General features: G+C 41.0%; 1 protein-coding gene across 6 annotated transcripts in view; it reads left to right on the top strand.

The window, feature by feature from the left end:
• The window catches only part of KIF16B (kinesin family member 16B), a 318,925-nt gene that overhangs the window by 102,346 nt on the left and 189,211 nt on the right, over window positions 1–27,368 (top strand). For all 6 annotated transcript variants that reach the window (XM_075596069.1, XM_075596068.1, XM_075596070.1 and 3 more), the window contains 4 exons: window positions 449–500; window positions 1,042–1,179; window positions 25,052–25,134; window positions 26,961–27,049. In XM_075596069.1, the coding sequence (XP_075452184.1) occupies window positions 449–500; window positions 1,042–1,179; window positions 25,052–25,134; window positions 26,961–27,049 (362 nt within the window). The remainder of the gene's footprint in view (window positions 1–448; window positions 501–1,041; window positions 1,180–25,051; window positions 25,135–26,960; window positions 27,050–27,368) is intronic.

The raw sequence follows: 27,368 nt of genomic DNA, 5'->3' as shown, positions 1-27,368 counted from the left end.
GGTTTTCATGATATACCTGCTTAAGCACAGGTGGTTCAATCAGCCTTCGACTGAGCCACCTGTGCTTAAGCGGGGACATCCTGAAATCCTGACCTGTTGGTGGCCTTTAAGGCCTGGAGTTGGTCACCCCTGCCCTGTGAATCTCTAAGCACTTCACTGTCAGATTCATCAGCAAGTTATTACATGAATACTTGAATGTTTCAGTGTGAGATGTTTTTACTTCTCATAGTTAATCAAAGTCTTGATTTGATCTTATTTTTTTCCCCCTCAAAATAATTAGCTAAATTAGCACCATGACAGGTATATTTCACGTTTTCCATGTATTAAAGCTGGCCAGGCTTTGTCTCACAACACTAATACACTGATCCGTTGCAAGTGATTACTGAGCATGAACTTGTATTGTCCCTTTCTTTTATACATTTACAAAATAACATTTTCCCTGTTTCAGGAGGGTCGCACATATGTTGGAAGAGATGACGCTGCAGCCGACCAAGACATTGGTAATTTAAATAAGACTTTGTACCTGCAATGTATTTGAATTCTAACATGGAAGAAAGAAGCTTATTATTCATTGCCCTTGTTTTTTCTCTTGTGAGAACAGTGATTTTATATTTCACTACTTGCCGCATTGTTTCCTGCTTTGCATTCTCACCGTTTTAAAATCCCATTTACAGGGTAGGCATGCCCAAATATTTTGTAATGAAAAACACGTTGATTTTGAAAAAAAAATCTGACGTATATTCCTATATCCAACAGATCAATTCCTACATGTGTTGATATGACATTATTGAAAAATACAATAAATCTTTTCCTACAGTTGTTTGATAATTGTTTCTGCTTTGCAGTGGAATCTATAATTCTCTTTAAAATGTGGTTGGCACCTGTAGCTACAAGGGAAGAGATGATTTGTACTCTACAAAGTAATCTATTTTATATAATCTGTTGAATTGTAATACCATACCGCTGCAAATTGATTCTAAAAATAATTACTACGAAGAATAATTCAGAAGTTATTTTGCATTCACAATTGTGTTATTCCAGTTCTCCATGGTCTTGATTTGGGAAGTGACCATTGCATCTTTGAAAACCTCAATGGCACCGTCACTTTAATACCACTGAATGGAGCTCAGTGTTCAGTTAATGGAATACAGATTCTTGAACCAACTCAACTGAATCAAGGTACATTTTATTAAGGTGGATGGTTACATACACGTAGGTATAATCTGACAACCATGCTACTTAGGGTGGGAAAAATATGAAGCAAACATTTAAGTTGACCCTTGCATGACTGAGTAGAAATCTCACAATACCTGAAATTCATAAATTGTTGTTACAATTAGCACAGGTGCTAGTTCATCGGGTCCTATAAGTCAGACCTTCTCTTTTTGCTAACAAGAAAACATTTCTCTGCCTTCACCTAGTCACTATGCCTTTGGAGAAACATACATGGCATTCCATATTCAAGGTTAAACTAATTGAAGGACATAGAACTGGATATTTTAGGCAAGAAGAAACAAGTAAATTAACTTGTATTGTACTTGTGACCAACCATAATGCCTAACCTTGGCATTAGATCAGGGGTTCTTAACCTGTGGTCCATGGACACCGTGGAGGTCCGTGAAAAAAGAAAATAACAATACAATTTTAAAACGGCCTAAAACGGAACAGGAAAAAAATTTAATTCCAAAAATATTTCAGTTCTGCAAACCACTCTTGGCAACCACAACGAATCTAGGGGTCCGTGGGTTCAAAAACAAAAACAAAGAACCACTGCCCTAGATCATAAATGTATACTCTGTATTTTTTGGGGGTTTTTTTTGAGGAGCTTTATTTTGTGCTGAGTTAATCTGTTCTGAAAAAAACAAAACATCAAATCAAATCAAGTTTCTTTTTCTGGTGGAGCTTTATGTGTATGTATTCTGTTATACAGTATACAGGGATTTGCAAGAAATGATTGTACAGGCCTACCTCATATAAATAGCTTCAATAACTAGCAGTCAAGGTTAATAGTCAGGTTATTTTTCTGCCTGTAAGGGACTTATTTAATTGTTTGTCCGATAGCTGTTATACATTTGTAATTCTGATACTGTCCCTCTGGCATTTTCTTCCTATCTGGAAAGTCTTTTTAATATGACACTTAGCTCAACTGATATATAACGACTTTCTTAGACGATTTGAAGCCACAGATAGCTTAACAGGACCCAAGGCTTTGTGGTGTAATTGGCAGATGGCAGTTTACAAGATTTCAGATGTGGAGAGATCAATAGCTCGTAAGAGCAACAAGTATAGATGAGATTCTGAGTTTGTGTGGCTGTGCAGATTTGTTCGATGGGACCAAAAGGAAGTGTGCAATTTTAAACCAGTACTTTGCCTCAAATGAGAATACAATTATGTAATTAGCTGTCAAGCGGCTGTTGGTAATTACTGTAGCTGTCAAGCTGCATTTGGCTTAAATGACATTTCATTCTTTTAAATGCATGTGTTATTTCAACACGTGTAACAGGTCTTTACTAATACGGATGCTTAACTATTCAAAATATTTTAAATTACTTGAACATTTAGACTCTATTATCAAACTGTAAAAATGTAACAGACAAATATCAAATCCTTTGTGGTTACTTATGGGTCAAACAATGATAAAAAAAGTACAGTGCTTCCAAATGAAGTGATCTTGGTGAGGTAATAAGTAGAGGATGCCATAAGATTGCACTGCTTAGTTAATGAGGCCCTAAATGTAATAACACCTTTAATAGGAATAAAATGAGCACAATGAAAAGCTTAATTAACAATAGCTATTAATTCTAAAATGCAGAACACGCATAGAATTAATAGGACATCCTCTCTATGCCCTGCCATCTATAGAGGAATGTGTCTTTTGTAACAATAGTAAGATTAAAAGAAACAGACTGGTACAGGTGTATGTTTAGGTATATATTGACTAGCATAAATATATCCTTCCTTCTCCATTTCCACGTGTCTTGGCCTTATTCAATCTTTTGTGAAGCGACTTCTCCATACCACGGAAGCTTCTGAGTTTTATATTTATTACATTGGGGCCTAGAGGCAAGACAAACCGCTCACATCATATTAATAAGGGTCCCTCTATCCTCTTTGTCTCTCCTTTTCCCATCGTTTCCTTCTCTCTCCAATTTTCTCCCACTTCTCTCACTCCCCCCCCCCCCCCACCCCCCTCTTCATTCTCTCTCCCTCTCTGTTTTTCCCTCTGCTTTTCTCACTGTCATTTTAGTTTACAGGTGGGGAGTCTTCTTGGTTTATATTTACTGGAGTAGTAGAGTAATTGGAAAAGTGAAATGAGAAGTTGGAAATTGCTAAGCAGTGAACGGTCCAGTAAAATGAATTGCTTTCAGATTACATCTGATATATAAAATGAAGCCACTAAGCCAGGGGCTCGGTAAAAAGTGTGCAAGACTAGAGGTTATGGATGGCAGATTTTGTCTCTTTTTTCATGCTGCTAGTAGTAAGCAACATAGATCTATAGATAGATATATAGATGTGTGTGTGTGTGTGTGTGTGTGTGTGTGTGTGTGTGTGTGTGTATGTATGTATATATATATATATATATATATATATATATATATATATATATATATATATATATATATATATATATATATATATAGTGGTTGACAAATCACCAAAAAATCTACTCGCCACACAAAAAAATCTACTCGCCACCTAGTACCAAACGTGTGCTGCTTGGGCCAATATTTACTCGCCCGGGGGTTAAATCCACTCGCCCGGGGCGAGCAAATGTATAGGTTTGTCGAACACTGTATATATATATATATATATATATATATATATATATATATATATATATATATATATATATATATATATAAAAAAGAACAAAAAAGAAACAGGCGCACACCTAGTGCATTACCACAATAAAAATGTATTGGATGAACATAAAATCTAACAAATGGCCACTCACAAGGATACAGCAAATAAAAGCATGTATGAGATAGGCTCTCATGTGCCTTGCAGCTCAATCACCAGCGTCCGTCCGCAATCAGTGGCGTCGTCACGTGGATCAGCCTCGCGAACCGGAACCGGAAGAGGGGTCTTTCACCTTCAGTGCTCCACCACATCGGTCCCTCCGGGAAACAGGCACCCCAGATGTACAATTGTATAAGGTAGCAAGCCGGGAGAGCAGCACACGGGAGCCAAGAGTTCTCAGTCAACCTGCATCAGTGTTTGTGGGCAAATGGCGGCCGGACTCTAGCCACTCCTTCAAGAAGAAGTCGCCATTTGATGACGAAACGCGTAGGGAGTGGCTAGAGTCCGGCCGCCATTTGCCCACAAACACTGATGCAGGTTGACTGAGAACTCTTGGCTCCCGTGTGCTGCTCTCCCGGCTTGCTACCTTATACAATTGTACATCTGGGGTGCCTGTTTCCCGGAGGGACCGATGTGGTGGAGCACTGAAGGTGAAAGACCCCTCTTCCGGTTCCGGTTCGCGAGGCTGGTCCACGTGACGACGCCACTGATTGCGGACGGACGCTGGTGATTGAGCTGCAAGGCACATGAGAGCCTATCTCATACAAGCTTTTATTTGCTGTATCCTTGTGAGTGGCCATTTGTTAGATTTTATGTTCATCCAATACATTTTTATTGTGGTAATGCACTAGGTGTGCGCCTGTTTCTTTTTTGTTCTTTTTTCCAGATATCACTAGGGACTGGTGATCCCTTTGAAACGGGCTGCAAGAAACCAAGGACATTTCCACTGGAACAGGACTTTATATATTGAAGGTTTTTTATTATATATTTTTATCTTTTGACAATTTTTTCTATATTTTTTATTAATAAATACATTTTTTATATTTTTTATATTTTTTCCTTTAGGATTTTTTGTCAGGAGATTGCATTGCTATTTGTAAATTTTAAAAGTTTTATCATAGTGTATTAGCCCTATCTAGCTGCCCCTTCAAGCCTATCCAATCAGCTATTGTCTCTCCTACTAATAATTTATAATTAATGTTTATAATTAACTGGTTATTTAGCGGCGCTACTTCATATTGTTTTCTTGTTTTATATATATATATATATATATATATATATATATATATATATATATATTTACACACGTGTGTGTGTGTGTGTGTGTGTGTGTGTGTATATATATGTATATGTGTGTGTGTATATATATATATATAATATATATATATATGTGTATATATATATGTGTATATATATATGTGTATATATATATGTGTATATATATATATGTATCTGGAGGGAGTCTCTGACCGTGTTGCTGATTATTACAGCATCTGGCTGCGGTGGCTCCAGTGCACCTTGCTGAGCCAACGGATACACCAGAGGTGGCACAAACGGGACAGGCTGATACATTCCCTTCACAACTTCAAGGCGATTGAGTATATCTCATAAATGCTATTATTTTTACTCTGTTTGTGAGTGCGCTTTTTATATTTTACCATCCCATAAATACTGTTTTATACTTTATCACACTAGGAGTGCGCCTGTTTTTTCTTCTTGTTTTCTGTATATATATATATATGTGTGTGTGTGTGTGTGTGTGTGTGTGTGTGTGTGTGTGTGTGTGTGTGTGTGTGTGTGTGTGTATGTATATATATATATATATATATATATATATATATATATATATATATATATAAATATATATATATATAATATATATACATACATACATACATACATACATACATACATACACCAATACAGTAGGATCCCGCTTCTCGGCGATCCGCCAATACGGCGGTACCAAGAAAGGGCTGCCATGTCCGCGCATGCGCAGAAGGGGGGCAGCGGAGTTTGCGCATGCGCAGAAGGGGGAGCGTCCGTGTTTGCGCAGAAGGGGTAGGAGACACCGAAAATCGCCGTTGGACATAGCAAATGTTATGTTGCGATTTTTGCTTTCCGGCGGCACCCTGGAAGGGAACCCACCATATGAGCGGGGCCCTACTGCACATACACACATACACCTATACATACATGCGTACATAAAAGCCGGCGCCTCCAAATTGAAAAGATAAAACTGACCAAATAGAGTCCAAGGGTATATGTAATGGAGTCCTGAGGGGAATCTTCAGTGAAGTCTCATAGACAGACAAACAAACATAAAAAACAAAAACGAAAAAGACAAAAGAAAAAGAACATAGTGCAACTAAACAAAACCAATATACACAAACAAAAACTGAAAAGATTGGCAAAGAGATAATCACAAATTTAATGCAATTAAATAAAATATTAATAAATCAACAAACGCATGAATGTAGGGCTAAAGACACTAATAAGTTCGTCCGGTAGGAGTAAAATTAAAATCCTACTTACAGCAGAGCTGAAGAATAAAAACCCATGAAGAATAAAAACTCAATTTAAGAAACATTTTATTTTCCATTCATATTTAATCCATTTTAATGAAAAGTTTGTAATAAATAAATATATTGACGCTCGGGGGCCCAGGACTACTGTTCTGACCAGTCATCCCCCCTCCTCCCACCGGCAGTGTTGTGAGCCTCATTTCACACCTTGCGAGCCACCTCTATTTCCCTTCCTCTTCCCATGTATTTCTCTCCCCTCCGTCTCACCTCTCACTCTCCTCCCCTCCATCAATTACCCCACAATCACTAAATCCCTCCCCCCCGACTCGAATGTATTTCTCTCCCTTGCGTCTCACTCTTTTCCTCACTCACCCCCTCTCTCCCCCCCTCCGTCAATTACCCCACTCTCTCATTCCCTCCCCCATCACACTATACTGTATATACCAAACAAAAAAAACACCCCAATGCAAAAATCTTCCCATCCCCAAATATATACAACCTCCCCCATACCCCCAAATATATACAAACCCTCCAAATGCATCTAAAAAAAAGCTCGCCATGCGTATTTAAAAAAAAAGCCCGCGGAGGCGTGGCCAAGACTCTAAGCTGTACAGTCGCAGGTCAGCTCAGCTCCTCAACAATAGAGTGGAATCAGGCACAAAAACACACAGAATCGCCTAATAAAGTATTCTGGGCTGCTCCAATTTCGGGGGTCTGGACCTCCAGAGCTGCTGGGTACCTTTCCACTGACCCTGGGACTCTCCTGCGGCCGGGCCGTCGCTCTGAGAACTCCGGGGAATATCTCTGCAGTTTAGCCCCTTGGGACACCCCAGGTGGCCGCCGGTCACACGCGGCACCATTGATCCAGAGGATTCGTGTCTAGCGGGCCATCCGGAGGCCAGCTTGATGAGGATGAGCACTCCCAGGCCTGGCGTGGAACTCAGACGGGTTTGAGGGCCCAGGCAGGTGAGCGAAGCCTCTAGCAGGCGGCTTGGCCTCAGCGAAATCCCCCTCCGATTTGTCAAACTCCTGGTTGTGTGCGGAGTATCAAAGCCCAGGACCACCCAGGGTGTCCCCATTATCCAATATGGCCGTCGCAGACCTTTAGGATATTGCAGGAGACTACAGCAAAGTCCAGACAGCCTTTGACAAGAAAGTGAGCAACTAAGGGGCTGATAGTCCCAACACCCACACACCACCAAACCAATATAAAAGTTTCTAACTGAGAATCTACAATTTAGGATCCACCCCCCCTCAGGGGAGCACCTTCCCCCCCCTTCCCATAGAAGTGGAAGGCGCGCACACACACACACACACACACAAAATCTGATGTTCTAGTACGTTCCACATGGAACTTTGTATCCCCTTATAAGAGTGTTGTGTGCACAACTGAGCCGGAGCAGTGCAAGCTAAGATGGCGTCTTGAGACCCATGCTCCGTGAATACCCCGGGCTTCCCTATTTCTAAGCATATGTCAGAAAATACGCCCTAACTGATTCTCTAAATATAAACTATATATCCTCCGAGACCCACCTACCAAGGCCTCAAAAACAAATAAATCCATCAAAAGAAAAAGAACCAGAGTGAGCTGCGAGAATACTTTCGAAAACATGGCCGCCATCCCCACACAATGCTCAATTAGGTGATGCACCCACCTTGGAGCACTCTGAACCGGATGTGGAGATCAAAAATCTCTCCACGAAGACCGACTTGCTTACCGTTTTCAATAAAATTGAATCCCTAATGCAAAGAGCAGTGAAGGACCTCATAGAACAGATCTCTTCTCTAGGGGAACACACCAGCTCCCTAGAATCTAAGGTAGATGCAATGATAACCAGACAATCTATTATAGACACTGAGCTCAGAGGTGAAGGCCCAGCTCCTGGAGGTCAAGGAAAGACAGGAAGATGCGGAAAATAGATATCGCCGTAATAATCTCCGGATTTGAGGATCCCAGAATCTGAAACGGATATTGAGGGGTTCATGAGCAAATGGTTAACATCAGCCCTCCCTGATTTCAGAGGAGTCTCTGTCCCTGGACAGATGTGTCAAAGCTCTAAGAATGAGTCCCCAACCAGGAGATAGGCCAAGGAACGTGGTGCTTAGATTCCATTATTTTAAAACAAAGGAAGCTATCAACACGGTGACAAACTCCAGGAATCTCATGTTTCAAAATAAAGCTCTACAAGCACTGACCTGGCGCCTTCCACACTCGCCAAAAGAAATCTCCGCGAGGTAATGGCGAAATTAAGTGACTACAATATCAAATATAGATGGACTTTCTCTTTTGGGCTCATGGTAGTTAAAAATGGGAGTCCACAGACGCTCAGAAACCCGGATGACGGCAAAGCATTTCTCAACCACCTAGGCCTGCATCCCCTCCTTCTAGACCCGACTCAGGAAGTGGAAGCCCATCAACCCTGAATCCTTCCTTCCTGGTCAACGGTTCCCCCTAGAAGATCTTCCTGCATGGAATCACCGGCGAAACAACCACCCAATGAAGGGACCAAGGGCTAACAGCAGATCCAGATTCCACCATGGGGTATTTTCCCCTTTCCAGTTAGCACTCTGAGTCTTTTTGACTCATGTCCCACTTCATCCTTGAACTCCAGATTTGAATGGGGTCCATTGGACAGATCGGTTCTTATAAGGAGTGGCATAAGACTTAGCGCCCAGAGCTGAGGGGCCGGGAGGCCATCTGACCAGGAGATCCCTGAAGGTCTAGTATAAGAGGATCAACCGTAAAAGCACTAAACGTTGAAATGTTATAATATGTTTTCCAATCCCAGTTAATATGTGGTTAGACCCAACTATGGGGCTTTATTTCTTGTTGAGAGTTTGTCAAAGTTTTACCGGTTTACATATTGTATCATGTTTTCAGGTCCAAGTTATTATAAGGTTATTATTGTTTTATAGGGGAAGCCCATGTTATTGGTATATGTATAGTTTAGCTTCATCTTTACAGCAGGCCCAAAGCCCAAGGAATCTACGGGGTCGGAGCTTTTGTAGACAGACCATCTGAGTCTTGACCACTACCCCTAATTATGTCTGTGTTCTCAATGACACAGGTGCCCTTTTTTTTGTTTGTTCCCTCTCTCCCCCCAATCCCAGATTTTGTTCCCAAGGGCAGGTGAGCACTAGGACTGTTTCTTTGGAGACACATCCATGCTCACTCCTTTTTTTTTTTTTTGTTTTCTCTTCCGGTTTTTCCCATCTCCCCCCCCCCCCCATTTTGGTTCTTTCCCTCAGCCCCACCCCTGTCCCCTGCCCCAGAACAGCCAAACTCTCAATGTCACTTAAGGTAATCTCGCTTAATGTAAAAGTTCTAAACTGCTCCAAAAAGAGGAAAATGGCACTGACAGATTTTAAGAAAAAGGAGGCTGACATTCTCCTTCTACAAGAGACCCATTTTAAATCCCCAGATAACCCAAGCTACCTGAGCAGATATTATATGGACGCTCCCTTCTCTTCTGCAACAATCAAAAGAAGGGGAGTGGCTATACTTTTCAACAATCGGATCGCTTTTACACACAAAATTAAGAACGTAGATAGAGACGGTAGATATATGATTTTGGTAGGGGAATTGTATGGAAGAGATGTAACCATAGCTACAGTGTATGCTCCGAATGAGAATAGCGTCAAATTTTTTTATTCATTTTTCACACCATTCATACTCGCTTATCGATGATATCTTCTTAAGTGCAAATCTGATTCCCCAGGTTTCTGACTCAAATATTCACAGTATAACCTGGTCGGACCATGCCCCAGTAGATTCTACTATCACAAACCTAAATATTAAGATGCCCAGGACAGCTTGGAGATTGAACGAATCTCTACTCCAGTGATTTCCAACCTTTTTTGTTTGGAGGAACCCTTGAAGTATTTTGAAAAATCTCGGGGAACCCCTACCTGGCTGACACATATTAGGTTCGACAGGGGTCAGTCACAACATTTCATACCTCACGAGCCACCTCTATTTCCCACCCTCTACCCATGTATTTCTTTCCCATCCATCTCACTAACTCTCCCCCCTCCTGCCTCGCATGTATTTATCCCTTGCGTCTCACTCTTACTCCCTCTTTTCCTCACTCACTCCCTCCTGCCCCCCTCTCTTCTCTTACTCTCGCCCCTACCTTCCGTCATTTACCCCACTCTCACTCAATCTACCCTACAAAATACATACCAAAAAAAACACCCCCAGGGGGAGGGGGGGTGTCTGTGGTCCATAGGAGGAACTCCTGAGACTGCTTCAAGGAGCCCCAGGGTTCCACGGAACCCTGGTTGGGAATCACTGCTCTACTCAATGTCCCTGAGGTACAGGGAGCAATCAATAGTTAAATAGAGGCTTTCTTCCTGACTAACGCGGGCAGTGTGTGGTCGTTGGCAGTATTGTGAGAAGCACACAAAGCTACGATAAGGGGCTGCCTTAACGACACATACCACAATTTCCAGAAGGTTTGGCTGCCCTGGATAGTGTATAGTGTATAGGCATACCCCGGTTTAAGGACACTAACTTTAAGTACACTCGCAAATTAGGACATATTTTCAAGTACGGACACTTATTCTGCCTTACAGGCTGCCGTAGTAGTGACGCACTGATTCCCCTTGCTCAATAGGCAAACAGCAGCTCGCGCATTTGCCTGTCTGCACTTCCTGAACAGCAATACCGGCTCCCTACCTGTACCGAAGCATCGATAAGTGGAAAAAAGGTTGTTCTTCACTTTAAGTAAATTTTCGCTTTACATACATGCTCTGGTCCCATTGCGTACGTTAATGCGGGGTATGCCTGTATGCAGATACAGTAGTCCACATTTAGACCTAGGTTCCCGGAGCCTGTAGCCCCCTGGGACCAACTCATTTTATACTTCTGGCCAGGTAGGCTACCCACTATGATTTCTCTTCACCTACCGGACCTCCAGACTGGCTCTCTATATCAGACAGAGAAGCTGCTCCGTGACGCTCATGTTTACCATTCGATCCTAAAACTGTGTGTAGTATCAAGAATTGTTGATTCACCATTGTGCTGTTCCCCCCCTCCCTTCCCCTCCTAATCCCCTTTTCTTTTCTGTATATTTCTGCTTGAAAATTCTATAAAAATTGAGAAACAAAAAAAGCCTTCAATGTGTATAACAAAAAGCCTCCCACACATCTAAAAGAGACCCCGATGCACCAAAAAGAGACCCCGATGCACGAAAAAGAGACCCCGATGCACCAAAAAGAGACCCCGATGCACCTAAAAGAGACCCCGATGCATCAAAAAAAACTCCCACCCCAATACATCTAGGAGACCCCAATACATCTAAGAGACCCCCACCCCCACACACACAGCTATATACACACACACACACACACACACACACACGCTGTTACCGATAATGTCTAGCCTTATCCAGAAATAGAAATATAGATGTATTTATAACGTATTCATCTATTTGAGTATTGCTGGCTTATAAGAATTAACTAGCAAATAAATGTTTGTAGTCTTTCCAGACATAAGAATATAGATGCATTTATAAGTTATCCATCTATAGAAGTATCTATGGCTTATAAGAATTAATATAATAATACGGGCAAAACTATTACTTAAGGAAATAGATGTGTAGATATGTGTTCCAATAGGATACACACCTACACATGCACACCCTGGTTTATGAGAGTTATTGACACGATAGAGATGCTTTCAATCAAATAAACAGTAATTTATTAGAACAGCAAAAAATATAACAATTACACGGTTGTATTAATTATACTTCCTTATAAGGTTTGTACTTATTACAGGCCTAACAAAGCAATACAATACAGTTCATCCTATTTAACAATACATTGATATAAAACACAGATGTGTGTGTATATATGTATGTATGTATGTATATATGTGTATGTGTAAGTGTGTAGAAACCAGGGGGATCCTGATAACAAATTGAGATAGCACACCGCAGATGTAGAAAAGAAAGTGTATTAAGAACACCAGGCAGCCAACGTTTCGTTCCTCGTTGAGGGACCTTCCTTAGGGCATTGCACAAGTGACTGATCTGAACACCCATATATACCCACCTTCCCATGTGAGAAAACACCTGAATCTAAATAAAAATGCACAGATCATATTCCCAGGTACAGCCCACAGCAAATAAACCAATACACAGCACTGATACTAGGATAAACCAATCAGCTCACCTAATGTGGTATCTGTCATCACTGCTGGCCCATGTTTACATCAACTGTGCAAGCATGACTACTGGTGTGTCACATAGCCGTCCAAAAATGTGCCTGACAGCCCAGGAGGGCATTGATAAAATCGCCGTATTTCTTACTCATCTACCAATAGCGCACTGAAAAGCCGCACATGCGCAACCGGTGCATGGCAACCCGATCGCGTCTATGGGGAAATAGGGGGCTACGGGCGCAGTCTAGATGCGTCATGTGGCTATCTATGCCTAGCAACCCAAAAGGGGCGTGCACAAATCACTGCTACTATCGTGTATTGAGCGCCGCGCGTGATATGCCACGCATGCACAACTCCGCATGGCAACCCTATTGCGTCCCTAGTAACTCAAGGGACTATGTACTGATTATACGCGGTCGCTGCCAGATGACCCCCATAGTGGCTACAACAGTGTAGTGACATAGAGCACGCAGTCTAGAAAAGCCTCTGTCACTACACTGTTGTAGCCACTATGGGGGTCATCTGCAGCGACCGCGTATAATCAGTACATACAGTCACAAGTAAACACTCTACAGCAGGCTTGGGGCTTTTTAAAATAAGAATATAAATAAAATCAAAAACAGCTAGGAAACAAAATAGAAATAAAGTTTGTAATCTGCTTTAATCCCTTGAGTGTTCCATGATGTACTGTAGCTATCACGTCATGTGGTCTGGCATTGCAGTGGTCCCATTTACATAGTGGTAAGTGATGGGCTTTTTGCTAGTTTTCTAGGGAAGATCTGACCAGAGGAGGAGCGATCACATGACTGCAATGTGTGGAACCCTGTGCCGTGGCCCCTCCTGCACTGAGAGGGTTAAAAGGCATGACATTGAGCTTCATTTAAAAATGGGTCATATTGGGGGGAACTGCTTTTTTTAGGTTTGAACATTTTCCAATACAAAGAAAGTTCTGACTATCTTTTTGAATACTTTTTGGGGGGAGGGGGGAAGCATTTTGTTTTTACTTTAGTGGAGTCAGAAGGCGCCTGGAATTGGTAGTTTTGTCAGCCTTGGCTCCAACGTCCAATAGAAAGCTGCAACGTCATCGCCCATATTTGTAGTTTTTGCTTGCATTCGGGAGGTTCCCAGAGCTTGGGACATTACGGTTGAGCTCTGCGGGGCACCAGGTTGTAATAAGGTAAGGAAAAAGAGAGTTTTGGGGGTGACGGTATCTTTAACCCTTTACTGTAACTCTGCTTTGAGTTGCCTCTTTTGGGCAAACAAATGAAAAGCCTGCCAACACACAGTGTAAATCTAGAATACCCCATCAACTTTCAATCTTTGCTATATCTTAGGAGAAGGAGGAAGGTTACAGAAAGTAGCCTAAAAGAATCCTATTTGCACTCAATACTTTCAAATGATGGCTAGGAAAGATTCAATCCTTGGGAGAGGCCCAGTAGCCGTTCATTACACATATTAAAATATTTTATTAAACATATATACAACATATGCACAGAAAAAGAAACCACTATGTGGCTAAAAATAGGGGGTGGGTACGAAGAGGTAAGTGGTCAATATAGCTTAATTAGTTGAACAGGGTGTAGTCGCCCATCAATTAAGGTGGGAGATGTGGGGTGTATATATTGATATGCAGAGGTAATATGTATATCCTCATATACAGCTGAAAAGTAGTGTCTATTCTATTCATTCACTGTTAAACATATTCTCCTATCACTGCAGTAATAGCGTATTTCCAACCAGTGTACCATATATGTTGGTACAGGTGTTATTACTACAGGCGCCGTTTGCACCGCTACTAGTGTAGCTGTATGTGCCTTATACAGCCCCCAGCATGAGTCACATAGGATCCAAAATGTCACTAAATAGTTTACACAAATAAATCATGGTTTACCAATGCTAAAGTGCAGAATGTGTGTAGAACCAGTAGTGTTCTTAATGTTATATAAGGATCACGTGCCCAGGCTGTTGCGATATTTAAGATGGAAGTATACAACCTGGCATCTTTAGACTGTTCAAACAGAGCTGTCTCGCGCTGCTCAGTACCCGCGCTCCCTGATGACGTCACAGAAGACACGTCATTTCGGACCGACGTACGTTTCGCGCACCTAGCTTGACAAAGCGCTAGGTGGCACGAAACGTACGTCGGTCCGAAATGACGTGTCTTCTGTGACGTCATCAGGGAGCGCGGGTACTGAGCAGCGCGAGACAGCTCTGTTTGAACAGTCTAAAGATGCCAGGTTGTATACTTCCATCTTAAATATCGCAACAGCCTGGGCACGTGATCCTTATATAACATTAAGAACACTACTGGTTCTACACACATTCTGCACTTTAGCATTCGTAAACCATGATTTATTTGTGTAAACTATTTAGTGACATTTTGGATCCTATGTGACTCATGCTGGGGGCTGTATAAGGCACATACAGCTACACTAGTAGCGGTGCAAACGGCGTCTGTAGTAATAACACCTGTACCAACATATATGGTACACTGGTTGGAAATACGCTATTACTGCAGTGATAGGAGAATATGTTTAACAGTGAATGAATAGAATAGACACTACTATTCAGCTGTATATGAGGATATACATATTACCTCTGCATATCAATATATACACCCCACATCTCCCACCTTAATTGATGGGCGACTACACCCTGTTCAACTAATTAAGCTATATTGACCACTTACCTCTTCGTACCCACCCCCTATTTTTAGCCACATAGTGGTTTCTTTTTCTGTGCATATGTTGTATATATGTTTAATAAAATATTTTAATATGTGTAATGAACGGCTACTGGGCCTCTCCCAAGGATTGAATCTTTCCTAGCCATCATTTGTAAGTAGTGAGTGCAAATAGGATTCTTTTAGGCTACTTCTGTAACCTTCCTCCTTTTTCATGTAATGCATTATTCCCGTATGCACCCTATTTTTGTATACATTCATTCTCATACAGTTGGAGAGCGGCAGTCATCTCTCTTTTTTGTAGCTATATCTTAGGAGCCAAGTTATTCCTGCTTACCCTGGTTTGCATACCCCGTGATGTAGCTGTTTTTTGGATGATCCATTAAATATCATCAGTTTTATGGGTACACGCTCTCCTGGATTTCATTCATTCTCTTTGTTGCCTGGGTATCAGTGCCTATTTTTTCCTACCACCTTGTATATTTACTAAGCAGCCTTCTAACATCAGACACTTGGCTTTGAGAAGACACCTTACAGCTCATTCAAGTCATTGGGCTGCAAGGTGTTCTCCAGCGCCGGGAGGTGACTCATGTTAGAAAACTTGTGTTAGAAGACTGCTTAGCAAATAGGGCCATTGATGCCTTTAAACGTCCTTATTACTGGCAGCAGTGCTACTTGAGGTGACAAGAACATGCAATGGCAACATTAGTAGAATACATCATTTATTTCATTGACACACTTTAAGTTCCACAATGTAGGTACGGTGGAAACCAAAGCAGTGTATTTGCTTCAGTGAACCAGGAACTCCTCCCACAGGAGGCAGGAATGATGCACAGCCGTAGAAAAAGCGGAGGACGGCTAAGATGGTGACTAAAAAAACGATATTATGGCAAAGTATATAACTGACGGATCCTCTGACGGGTTTCAGCCCCAAGGCCTTTCAACGGCTGTGCATCGTTCCTGCCTCCTGTGGGAGGAGTTCCTGGTTTCCTGCTTGTTTCGGATAGCACGCCGGGTTGCTGTTTGTTACCTTTGAATCACGCAGCCACCGTCGGTCATGTGACCGCCCCTTGCGACGGAGCAGTTGCTAGAGGGCTGGCGATGCAACGGACATCACAAGGATCATCAAGTCTCGGCATCATACGCTTCTTAACCGTGAGTCCCTTTATCTCAACGTTATTAGTGCTCATAGGTGAGCCAGTTGTTGGGAGAGACTTTTATATCTATTTGTGTGGAGCTTGCCGTGACCTGCTTTAAGACTTTACAACTAAGCAACATTCAGCTACTATTTCACTTCTGGAGCACCTGGTGGGTTAACCCTTGTTCACCCATTCACATATTTGCTTCAGTGGTATGTACAGTATGTATACTTTTATTTATATAGTGCCAACCATGTAAGCAACACTTTATAACATTATAATAGCCAGTAAATACATTAGAAACTATTGAAATAAGTACAACAGGTAAATCCCAAGACAAGGCTAAAGGAGACCCTGCACCAAAGAGCTCACAATCTATGTGCTATGTCGGGAGCCTTACAGACACATTAGGAGTAAAAAGTGCATTATTAGAAGTGCAGACAGGGGAGGTCAGGCATAAAAATGTTTTAATGAGCTGCTTCTTTTAAGAGGTGGATTTTCTGGGATTTGAATGGGGAAAGTGAAGGTGCTTGACGAGTATGGAGTGGGGCTTTTTAAACCTTGTTCCTGACTGTTCAGCTTCATAACATGGATTCCAGGCTCACTGGGTCTTTGCACCATTCGCTCAATTACTGCTGGCACTTATAAAATGGCTTTTCTAGTTAGTTTTTACTTCTTCATAGAAATGTGCAAATGGTGCATACATTGCACACCATGAAATAACTGTGTATTTATATCATGTTGTTGTTTTTGATATGTTTGCAGTTCAGCTGCTGTTCAGCATACATTGAACCCACCTTGATTTGCCTGCAGCAATCTAATTGAGTTGGTAAAGCGTTGCTAACTAAATGGTTTACCAACCGTTTTCTTTGCCCAAAATGAATTGAAACATGTAAAAATTATTGGTGTGGTACCCATGTTTCACATATTAGTTTGGGTGGCCTTCTATAATATTTGAGGCTAAAAGACCATTAAAACATAAATGAAGGTATTTTAACACATTGTTTTACAGTATTCTGAAATAAGTGAACAGTCTACCTCGTTTCTTACTTTTTTTTTTTTTTTTTAAGCAATATTCAGAATGGCACTTAGCATATTGCCAGTGTTTAGCAGTTCTATTACTTGGATAGTGCATATTTTGGAATTTCTCAGGTAATAGAGATTGACAATTTCATTACCGCTGACATAGCTTCTAAATGAAAGGCACAGTGATTTAGATTTGTGAGCTGTCAACACATAGAACATCTTACCACTCCTAGCTATTTCCATGAAATAATTTAGATTATTCCGCTTACAAAAGCTTTTTTTTCTCCTATATAATGCAGTATTGTATGATTTTGCATTGTTTGAGTCTGACTTCTAAATATTCTGTTTAAATGCTTTTTTTAATTTTTATGCTGGTTAATTAAATTTTCTTTGCAACATTAATAATTGGTTAACGTTTTCACCCCCCAGCCCTTTTGACATTTTTTCTAACACTACTGATGGAAGAATCTGATTGAATCCATAAGCATTGGGCTAACCTGGTCTTTACAGCACCATTCTCAATAGCTGGTTCCAGAAAAACCTGTAATGCTATTACTCGCCCATTTTTAACCTGTCCACATATTTGGTTGGGAAATTCTCTACTACTTTTCTATTTTTAAATGTTATACATTTTTGCTGAGTCTCTAAAAATGGCACTTGTGATCTTTAAGTATTAATTTGATATAATTTTCCCCATAAACATGCTATTTATAAAAATAAAAGAAAAACACACGACAAGTAAATCTGACTGAACCCCCTTTTTTCTCAAATGCACGTTTACTAGGTCAGCCTGGAAAGGGAATCGGATCTACATATACACAACAGAATGGTAGCTAGTGTCTTGGAGAGGGTGGGAATGATGGCATAAGAACAGCCTGTAATGCCAGTCTTCAAGCCCCCGCCTCCCCCCCCCAACAGGACAGGTTTTCATGATATCCAAACTTCAGCACAGGGTCTGACTCAGAGGCTCAGTCGAACAACTGAGCCGCCTGTGCTGAAGGGACTGATTGAGCCACCTGTGCTGAAGCTGGGATATGCTTAGAACCAGACCTGTTGTGGGGGGTGGTACTTGAGGACTGGAGTTGAGCACCCTTGCTATAACTTGACATTGGAAAGCAGTATTTTCAGCTTGGTTCTGAGATTTGTTGCAATATCTTAAGATATTACCTGATAATAATTCAATTTGTTGGTGTCTTTGTACATTAAAAGTAACAGATTACAGCTTAACTGGACAGTTTACTTCTAGTCATTCTTATATTCACGGTGTCGGATCCCAAGTTGCATTGCTTAGTGGTTGCCCCAGTACCAGCTTTTTAGGTGCTCCATATTTCAGGGGTGAGGTGGAATCTACCCCTTTTATAAAGCTAGCACGTCAGACTCCCCAGTGCTCTAAAAACCCAAATGCCTTCTTCCTACACCAATTTCTTAGCCATGCTTTTATAGTACCTCTCTAAGCTCCGATTGCTTGTCTGGTGTAGTGCATGGCACTGGTAGTATTTCTGTAGGTCCTTGCCTTAAAATTGCAGCCTAGATCCCTCAAATCATGTTTTAGGGTCCTCTATCTTTCTTCAACTCGATAATTAGTGCTTATTTGTTTCAAAACAGTCAGTTCATCCCCAGTACCTGCCAACAAACGGTCTACCAAATACGCAATATGCTGAACCCGAGCACCCCAGGAGACCACAATCGGTTCATGTTGTCATGGCAATAGATTGGCTTTTCTTCCCTTCTAATGGTGTCCTTTACCACCATAACCTGCCTGGGTTTCTAAATAACACACATACATTCCCAGCTAGCTCAAACTCCCACACCCACAACATCATGAATATATATTTATGTCAACAAGAGAGCTACTGAGCGTGGCAATTGTATATAGCAAGAGACAGGGGTGCCCAATGCTACATCCCATTGGCAAAACATATATGGTAAAAAGTAAAATACTTCAATAATAATAATAAATACTTGGTTATTTAGTTAACCCTTTGGCCAAAGTGTCATAAGCCTGCATACCAACGCCAAGGTATAACCAAATTAATGCAGGTCCTACACTACACTGTGAACACTTCCTTTTACCTCTGTAAGAGGGGAAGAACCATCATAGGCCCTGTTCCTGGAGCAAATTTATTTATTTATAAAATATTTTACCAGGAAGTAATACATTGAGAGTTACCTCTCGTTTTCAAGTATGTCCTGGGCACAGAGTAAAACAAAATAATACATGGTTACAAATACAGTTACATAAATGAACAAGGTATACATTATATACAAGACATTGCATGCACAGTTAAAGAAAATATATATTATGAGCGTATGAAACAGTTACAGACCAGATTAAAGTGTGAGACAGCCTTAGATTTGAAAGAACTTAAGCTGGTGGTGGATATGAGAGTCTCTGGTAGGTTGTTCCAGTTTTGGGGTGCACGGAAGGAGAAGGAGGAACGTCCGGATACTTTGTTGAGTCTTGGGACCATGAATAGTCTTTTGGAGTCTGATCTCAGGTGATAGGTACTGCATGTGGTAGGGGTGAGGAGCTTGTTCAGGTAGCTGGGTAGCTTGCCCAGAAAGTATTTGAGGGTGAGACAGGAAAGGTGAACTTTGCGCCTAGACTCTAGTGATGACCAATCTAGTTCTTTGAGCATTTCGCAGTGATGTGTGTTGTAGTTGCATTGGAGAACAAAACGACAAATTGAATTGTAGAGGGTGTCAAGTTTGCTAAGGTGGGTTTGAGGAGCCGAGCCATATACTATGTCTCCATAGTCAATAATTGGCATTAGCATCTGCTGTGCAATACGCTTTCTGACCAGGAGACTTAAAGAGGATTTGTAGATCTCACTCCTCCTCCTTCACCTTTGTAACTTGGGAGGTCTTTTCATTTGCTGCAGGAACAGGACCTATGATGGTTCTGCGTTAATTTGGTTAATTTGGTTATACCTTGGCGTTGGTATGCAGGCTTATGACGCTTTGGCCTTTGGCCTATGACGCTTTGGCCAAAGGGTTAACTAAATAACCAAGTATTTATTATTATTATTGAAGTATTTTACTTTTTACGCTTTGTTTTGTCAATGGGATGTAGCATTGGGCACCCCTGTCTCTTGTTATATGGGTTTTTAAATATCCTGAGCCCCCTCTGTGCTGAAGGGACTATTCCCCTGGCTACTAGAGGAATAAGTCTGCCTCAGCCAGACCATCTTCAATCTGGCAAATCTATTGGGATGGGCCAGCTCAAAACTGACCTGTCTCTTCCTCCTGCTTCCTCCGCTAACTGTTACCCGTCTACCAACCTGTTTCTTCTCCTCTATCACAGCCCCACCCTCCACACCGCTAGTCCCTGCCATGGGCTTAATCAGTGAGCAATAAACCCTTTTAAGATTGTTAATGTCCCTTGATCAGTTGCTCCTTTGTACTTTGTTTTTCATCCCATATACTATATAGTTTATAGTTTCTAATGGAAATATTCTAAGTAAAATACTTAATGGGGGAAATAAAGGGATACCATGGCTGTTCAGAAGAAAACAATGAAAAAAATGTAAGTGCATTCTAGTTTAATTCTGCAGCTGAGGGAAATACGGTACTGTAATTGAAAAACATTTGCTGCCCAAAAGATTGTCTGACATTACTGTGCTTACAAAATGTGAGTATTAAGCGTTCTTGGCATGGTGGGAAATGCAGTATCTTAGAAGTTCATCCAAATAATCAGAACTGCAGTCAGTAAGGCCTCATAAGTCAAGAGGCAAGTTTTCAATTGTACTAATGCCTACAAATGGCCATTATATTTTAGCACAGAGGTGTACACAAGTCTCGACTAATAGGCGTTCACCATCTAATGGCAAATAGGTGATGAAAGAAGACAGAGGCTCTGAGAAGGAGAATGAGGGGAAAAGATGTAATAGCTTTGTTAGGCTTTTTTTTTTATGGAAGGTGTCAGATGCACATTAGAAGTCAGGAACTTTTCATACCTTAAAGATGAGTAATTTAAAACTGGAAACAATGTAAAAAAAATTAAAATAAAGATTGGTTATTCATTAATCAAGGCAACACCCCCTTCACTTGCCCTGATTGGCACCACTGTAGATGAATAAAGAACTCATTCACACCATAATGATGCAAATGATCTCTTGTAAATTAAACATGCTGCTTTTTTGTAGTCGCTAGCATGTTGAAATGTAAGAAATATTTAAGCTTGAACAGACACTTAAAGTGTGGCTGCATTTTTAGTAAAGTATCATGGATTGCTTTTCTTTTGTAATGCAGCCAAATTTTGTTTCAAATTTTATTTAAAACAAAAGTGTAGAGTAAGTGGTAAAAATAATTAAAGATAGCCTTACTTGCATGTGGGTTAAATGCAGGGTTTTTGTGCCCAAAATAAACTTTCTGTAGATCCCTGTTCCTAAAGTGCGGTAAAAGACAGACGCACTGCAATTAATTTGTTCAGAAATTAGGAAACTCTGCTTATACTGTACATTATACAAACATGGCCAACATTTCCTTCCATTACCTTATCAAACAGCTGTTACTATTTTATTCCATATTTTGTTCAGTGCTCACTCTTGACATGGTAACCTTACAAATGCTACTACTGCCTTTTGTGTGCTGTCAGGATGTACAGTATTAAGTAGGATCTACGATCCACTTGCTAGGGGAAAGTGTCCATTAGGTTAATCTGAGCAGGGACAAACGGACCAAGGATGTTCAGTGGCATACAGTAGATATGAGAGATGTGTTGGGGTTGTAGAATCGATGTACTGTAGGTCAAGTTGGATTTCAGCAAAAATAAGTGAATACATTTTTTATTTTATTTTTTGACCATCATCCTATTGGGAAAGCGTATTACTCTCAAAACGGCAAATTCCCACCGCATTTTTTTTTTTTTTTTTTTTTTAAATATAACCATGGATCAGTTCTGCGGACCTTTTGGCACAAAAAGTATTGCGAGCAGCATGGATTGTAGCTTTAACAGCTCGTTTTAACAAATATTCTGTTTGCCCAAAGTATCACTTTCAGAACTGTTGAAGTGCTTACTTAATATTGCCCTGGGAGAACTATCACATTGTGTGCCTCTGTCCGTCATTGCATTCTCTTTTTCATAACACCCACATCTCTCCCCCACCCCGCCTGCATGTTAAAAACCCACAAACATAATTACCTAGCTTTTTAAATCTGACCCCGCTACTATCATAAACTGCTATAAAACATTGCACACCCTAGGGGGACCCCTGTGCTGCTTCATAGAACTCTAATGCTCTATTCCAGAGGTGGCCAACTCCAGTCCTCAAGATAGCCATCTGCACTGAAGCAGGGATAAGTGACTGAGCCACCTATGCTGAAACAGGGATATCCTGAAAACCTGACCTGGTGGTGGTCCTTGAAGACTGGAGTTGCCCACCCCTGATCTTTTCTAAACCCTAAAACACTAGAGCTAACAAGCAACTTCCAGTTGCTTTATACACTGGTGGGCCATTCCTGTTATACACTTAATAAAGGAGTTAATGCATATTAGCACTTTTTGTGCATATTAGGAGAAGGGACATTTTAACAATTTTACAGTACTTCTACTGTGAGCAGTGTAGAGTAGTTGTAAGTTTTGATATATTTTAATGGACCAACATGGAAGTTAATCATTAATAAAACAAATGTACTGTACAGAGCTTTCCAAACCTCACAAGCCCCTTCATCTTATAGTTGTCTTTAAAAGGGTATCACAAACCGTGACAAGTTTGCTATGCAATTGTAATTTTAAGGGGTTACAAAATGAATTCACTGGTAAACCATAGCTGCTAAATTCAACTTCTAATAACATATGATGCAATACAACCTACTTGACATATGTGAAGAATAAGACTCTGCAAAATCCCTTTGAGTGCTTGTGCTTGCAAAAAGCCATAATGCCGAGATGTAAAGCTTGACAAATAGATCCTGAAATGTGCAAATGTCATGTTGAATAGGATTTTGAAATAACATAATAACATTATAACATGTCGGCCCCCCTGCCCCATTCTATCCTGCCATCCTTGAAAAATGAAATGCTGCAGTGCACAGTAATACTAAGCATGACTACACTCTTTCAAAATTAGTGCAAATTGAAGTAACCTGTAACCTGCTGGTAGAGATGAGAGTAAGAGGAGGCATAGTAAAGTAAAAGTGTTTTTCATTTCTCTAAAAGGGGCACTTAGTGCTTCAGTGCTATCCCTGCAAATATTTTCAGTTTAATTTAGTGCCATATTGTTGTATTGAGCAAAAATAAATTGCTTTGTCCTTTCTAGTTGGTGCCTGGGTCACCCATTAATGTATTTTGCTCTATCATAGCAAATATATTGAGGGCTCAAGAACATCGTGTCCCTCTTATTTGTTTGTAAGCTAGGTTTGCAAGCCTGAAATGGCTTCAAATGTTCCTATAATTAATGTGTCCATTATCACGGATACATTGTTTTTGTGATTTCATTTCTTTCAGACTGTCCTGGTCAGAAATATTTTTTTACAGAATCCATTAAGTGACCCGATAACGTTTCATACTAGCTGCTTAGACAGCCAGGTTAATAACCTCCCCCCCCCCCCCCCCCACAAACTTACTTGTAAATTAAGGTAATGTAAAATATATGTGTAATGGTGTTTCCCCCACCCGGTGGGAGATTTGGCCATTACGGGTCGTGTGGTGCATGATACCTGCGGGTAACAGGTGGGCTGAGTCATCCGCCGATGGTAGTGGGGACACAGGACCAGGCTTCTGGGGTTCATACCCCACATATATCTTTAGCAGTGCAGCGCCTCCATCTGCCGTAGGCTCCAGGAACTGAAGGTGATCTCCTACGGTAGAACGTATTACCTCTCCCCTCAGTAAGGTCATGCACCAGGCAGGAGGTATATGCAAACAGGAACGGGGTTATTACTCTTCTGTACAGTTACAGGAACAAGGCAGGTTCTGCCCAATACAGTCTCTCAGCTATTCACTGGATGATGGTCCCTGGACTGTCACTACAGGCCAGGGGCACCAGCAGCCGTCCTAGCTCTTCCCTACCTCCCTAGCAGAGGCAGAGGGATGGTCTACACTCGCTCTCCCCCAAGGGGAAGAGGAATAGAGTAAGTCCAATGTGTGACCTGCCTTCCTCAAGTGGGGGAAGGCACTACTGAATTTAGGGTGGTACTGCCTTTAAGTACAGCCAGGAGGAGGGCACCAGGTCTGGCTCATGATTGGTCATGCCCAGGCCTGATGTCACCGCTTCCCGCGATCACTCAAATGCAGCTCCTCAGAGGGGGAAAACCCCATAACAACTACTGGCAACCTGATTGCACCAGGGTTTACTGCCAGCCCAAGAGCAGAATAGTAGCCATCAAGTGACCTGGCTACATATGGTACAAATGCTATTATTGCTTGCGAAAGGTTGAGATACCATTATTTTGATCTAAATCAAAAATTACACTACCATGTGGCCCTTCTACTTCTAAATGTTTTCTGATCTGGCCCCTTTGGAGAACTACTTGTGTAGTTGAACACAATGTCTGATGTACTTCAGTACAAGCACAGGGACAATGTAAGAATGAGATGAATAAGGATAATGTACACTGATGGCAACAGCAGTCATACTGTGAAAAACAAATATGTATTTTACTTTTAATTAGTTGATCCAAGATTTAGTTAAGTTATAGAGATAATCACTTTTTTCATCCTGATTACAGCAATATTCTTCTGTATGACTAACATACATGTTCTTCCTTTAAGGTGCTGTTATTTTGCTGGGAAGAACCAATATGTTTCGTTTTAATCATCCAAAAGAAGCTGCTAAATTGAGGGAAAAAAGGAAGGTAAGGCGAGGATTAATATTATTATACGGTTAGATGTTCTAAGCATTTGCATTGACCTCATTGCAAAAGTTTTTATGTTTATGAAGTTTGATTGAACTTACAGTAATGCCGGATCGGTAGACTCCCTCAAGGACAGCTAGTTTGTCCTTTCCATTTGTACTGATAATGGGCAATAGCAAATTCCAATAATCCTGCTTTAAGGCAAACTTATAAAGGCTTGAAAGCTTGTTTATAACAAGCATGTGAAATTCAGTCTAGGTCCGGATATTGGGTCGCGGCTGATTCGACACAACCAAATCTGCACCAGCATTTTGACTCAAGTGACCCCGCCACAGGGATCCTCTGCCGCTGGCCTCTTCGCCATGAATACAAACACTACCCTCTACCCTAAAAACTTTATATCCTTACCATAAACCCCTAAAGTTAACCCCCAACCATAACCGATAAAACCTCTAAAGTTAACCCTCTAGCCCTACCCTAACTACTGAAACCCCTTTAAGATAACCCCCTACCCTAAAACCTTCCTTATTGTAGAGTCGACTGGCGGCGCCGGGTCCCACTGCGTCCAAAAGCCGGCAGGGACTTCGTCGCAGCGCGACCAAATGTCCCATTTGCATAGAATTCAGTGTACTAACTAAACTACTGTCGCACCACTCAAGGGCAGCACAAGTCTGTGCTAATTATAGTATTTGCATATTACACCATTGCATGAACAATAGACATCAAAATGAGCGTGGATATCTTCTTAAACAGCTGTAGACCCAAATGGTTTAGTACTTTAGAACCTCCAGTTTAGATTTTACCTCATCTTTCCCATTAAGATATTCAGTAAAATATAGCATAAAAAGCCTGTTAGTATATGATTCGTTTGAAATTAGAATGAGCAACACATTAAATAATGTACAGTTTATAGCCAATAGCAATTGAAAGCAACACGAACAATATGAGCGTCTATTTACGAGGTGTCAACGCCCAGCTCGCGCACGTTTTTTCCAATGCAATTTTTTCTAAAGACACTGAAGGATGGATATTACACAGCATAGATTGTCCATAGTGACCAATGCTCCCTGAAACGTAGCTCAGTGGTTCTCAACTCTAGTCCTCAAGAACTCCCAACAGGTCAGGTTTAAGGATATCCCGACTCCATCACAGGTGGCTCTATCAGTCTTCGACTGAGCCACTGATTGAGCCACCTGTGCTAAAGCAGGGATATCCTTAAAACTGGACTGGAGTTGAGATTTAGCTGATATATGTTCTTGTAACCTAAAGTAAAACAACGGAAAATGAAGATATCGCCCTCATTTCCATTGCAAATCCTCTTGATACAAGCGCTTGTGTACTGTCCAACATAAGTGTTCGTAGAACGTTAATATGCTCTCATTCCTAGGCATTCTAATCCTTCAGTACCTCCCATTTTATACTTCCGTCTGAGAGCATTACACAATGGTGCTTAAAATTAAAAGCGTCTCCGAAAAAATAAACCATTATTGAGAATATTAATAAACACTAAATTAGTTGGTGTAACTCTGATGGGATGCCTTATTATAGAATGTATCATCAACATTTTAACCACTGGATAGCAGAGCGAAATCCCCGTTCACTTATGTAACTGTATTTGTATCCATGTATTATTTGTCATCTTAACTCTATGCCCAGGGCATAAGAAAACGAGAGGTTACTCTAAATGTATTACTTCCTGGTAAAATATTTTATAAATAAATACATTTACTTGTATAGGTGTCTGTGCATGAAAGCAGTAACTAAATAATGATAATCACGCTGTTTATTTTTAATGCTTTTGCATCTGTTGCCTTCCTGTTCTGCAGAGTGGCCTGCTTTCCTCTTTTAGTTTATCTATGACGGACCTGTCAAAATCTTGTGAAAACCTTTCAGCTGTAATGCTTTACAACCCAGGGTAAGAACGATTCTACTTCCATTTGTTCCTGTTTTGTTTTATTAGGCTGTATACAACATAGGTTAAACTGCTAATGCTGTACATTGAGTTCACAGACTTATATTTGATGCTGCACGCATAAGTCATGTACGACTTGATAGCTGGGGTGCACGCAATGAAATGTGTGGCAAATACTAGCTCCTGCAGCCACCACGATACTTTAACATACAATTATATCAGAAAGCTAATGATATATTCTGTTGGAGACAGCTTTCATCAGATATTCGCAGTGTCCTTAATAACCTAAGCTGGAAAGCAGCCGATCGCACTTCCATCGGGC

The sequence above is a fragment of the Ascaphus truei genome, chromosome 4, assembly GCF_040206685.1.
Source record: "Ascaphus truei isolate aAscTru1 chromosome 4, aAscTru1.hap1, whole genome shotgun sequence".
NCBI lineage: Eukaryota > Metazoa > Chordata > Amphibia > Anura > Ascaphidae > Ascaphus > Ascaphus truei.
This window is presented reverse-complemented; position numbering and strand designations above follow the sequence as displayed.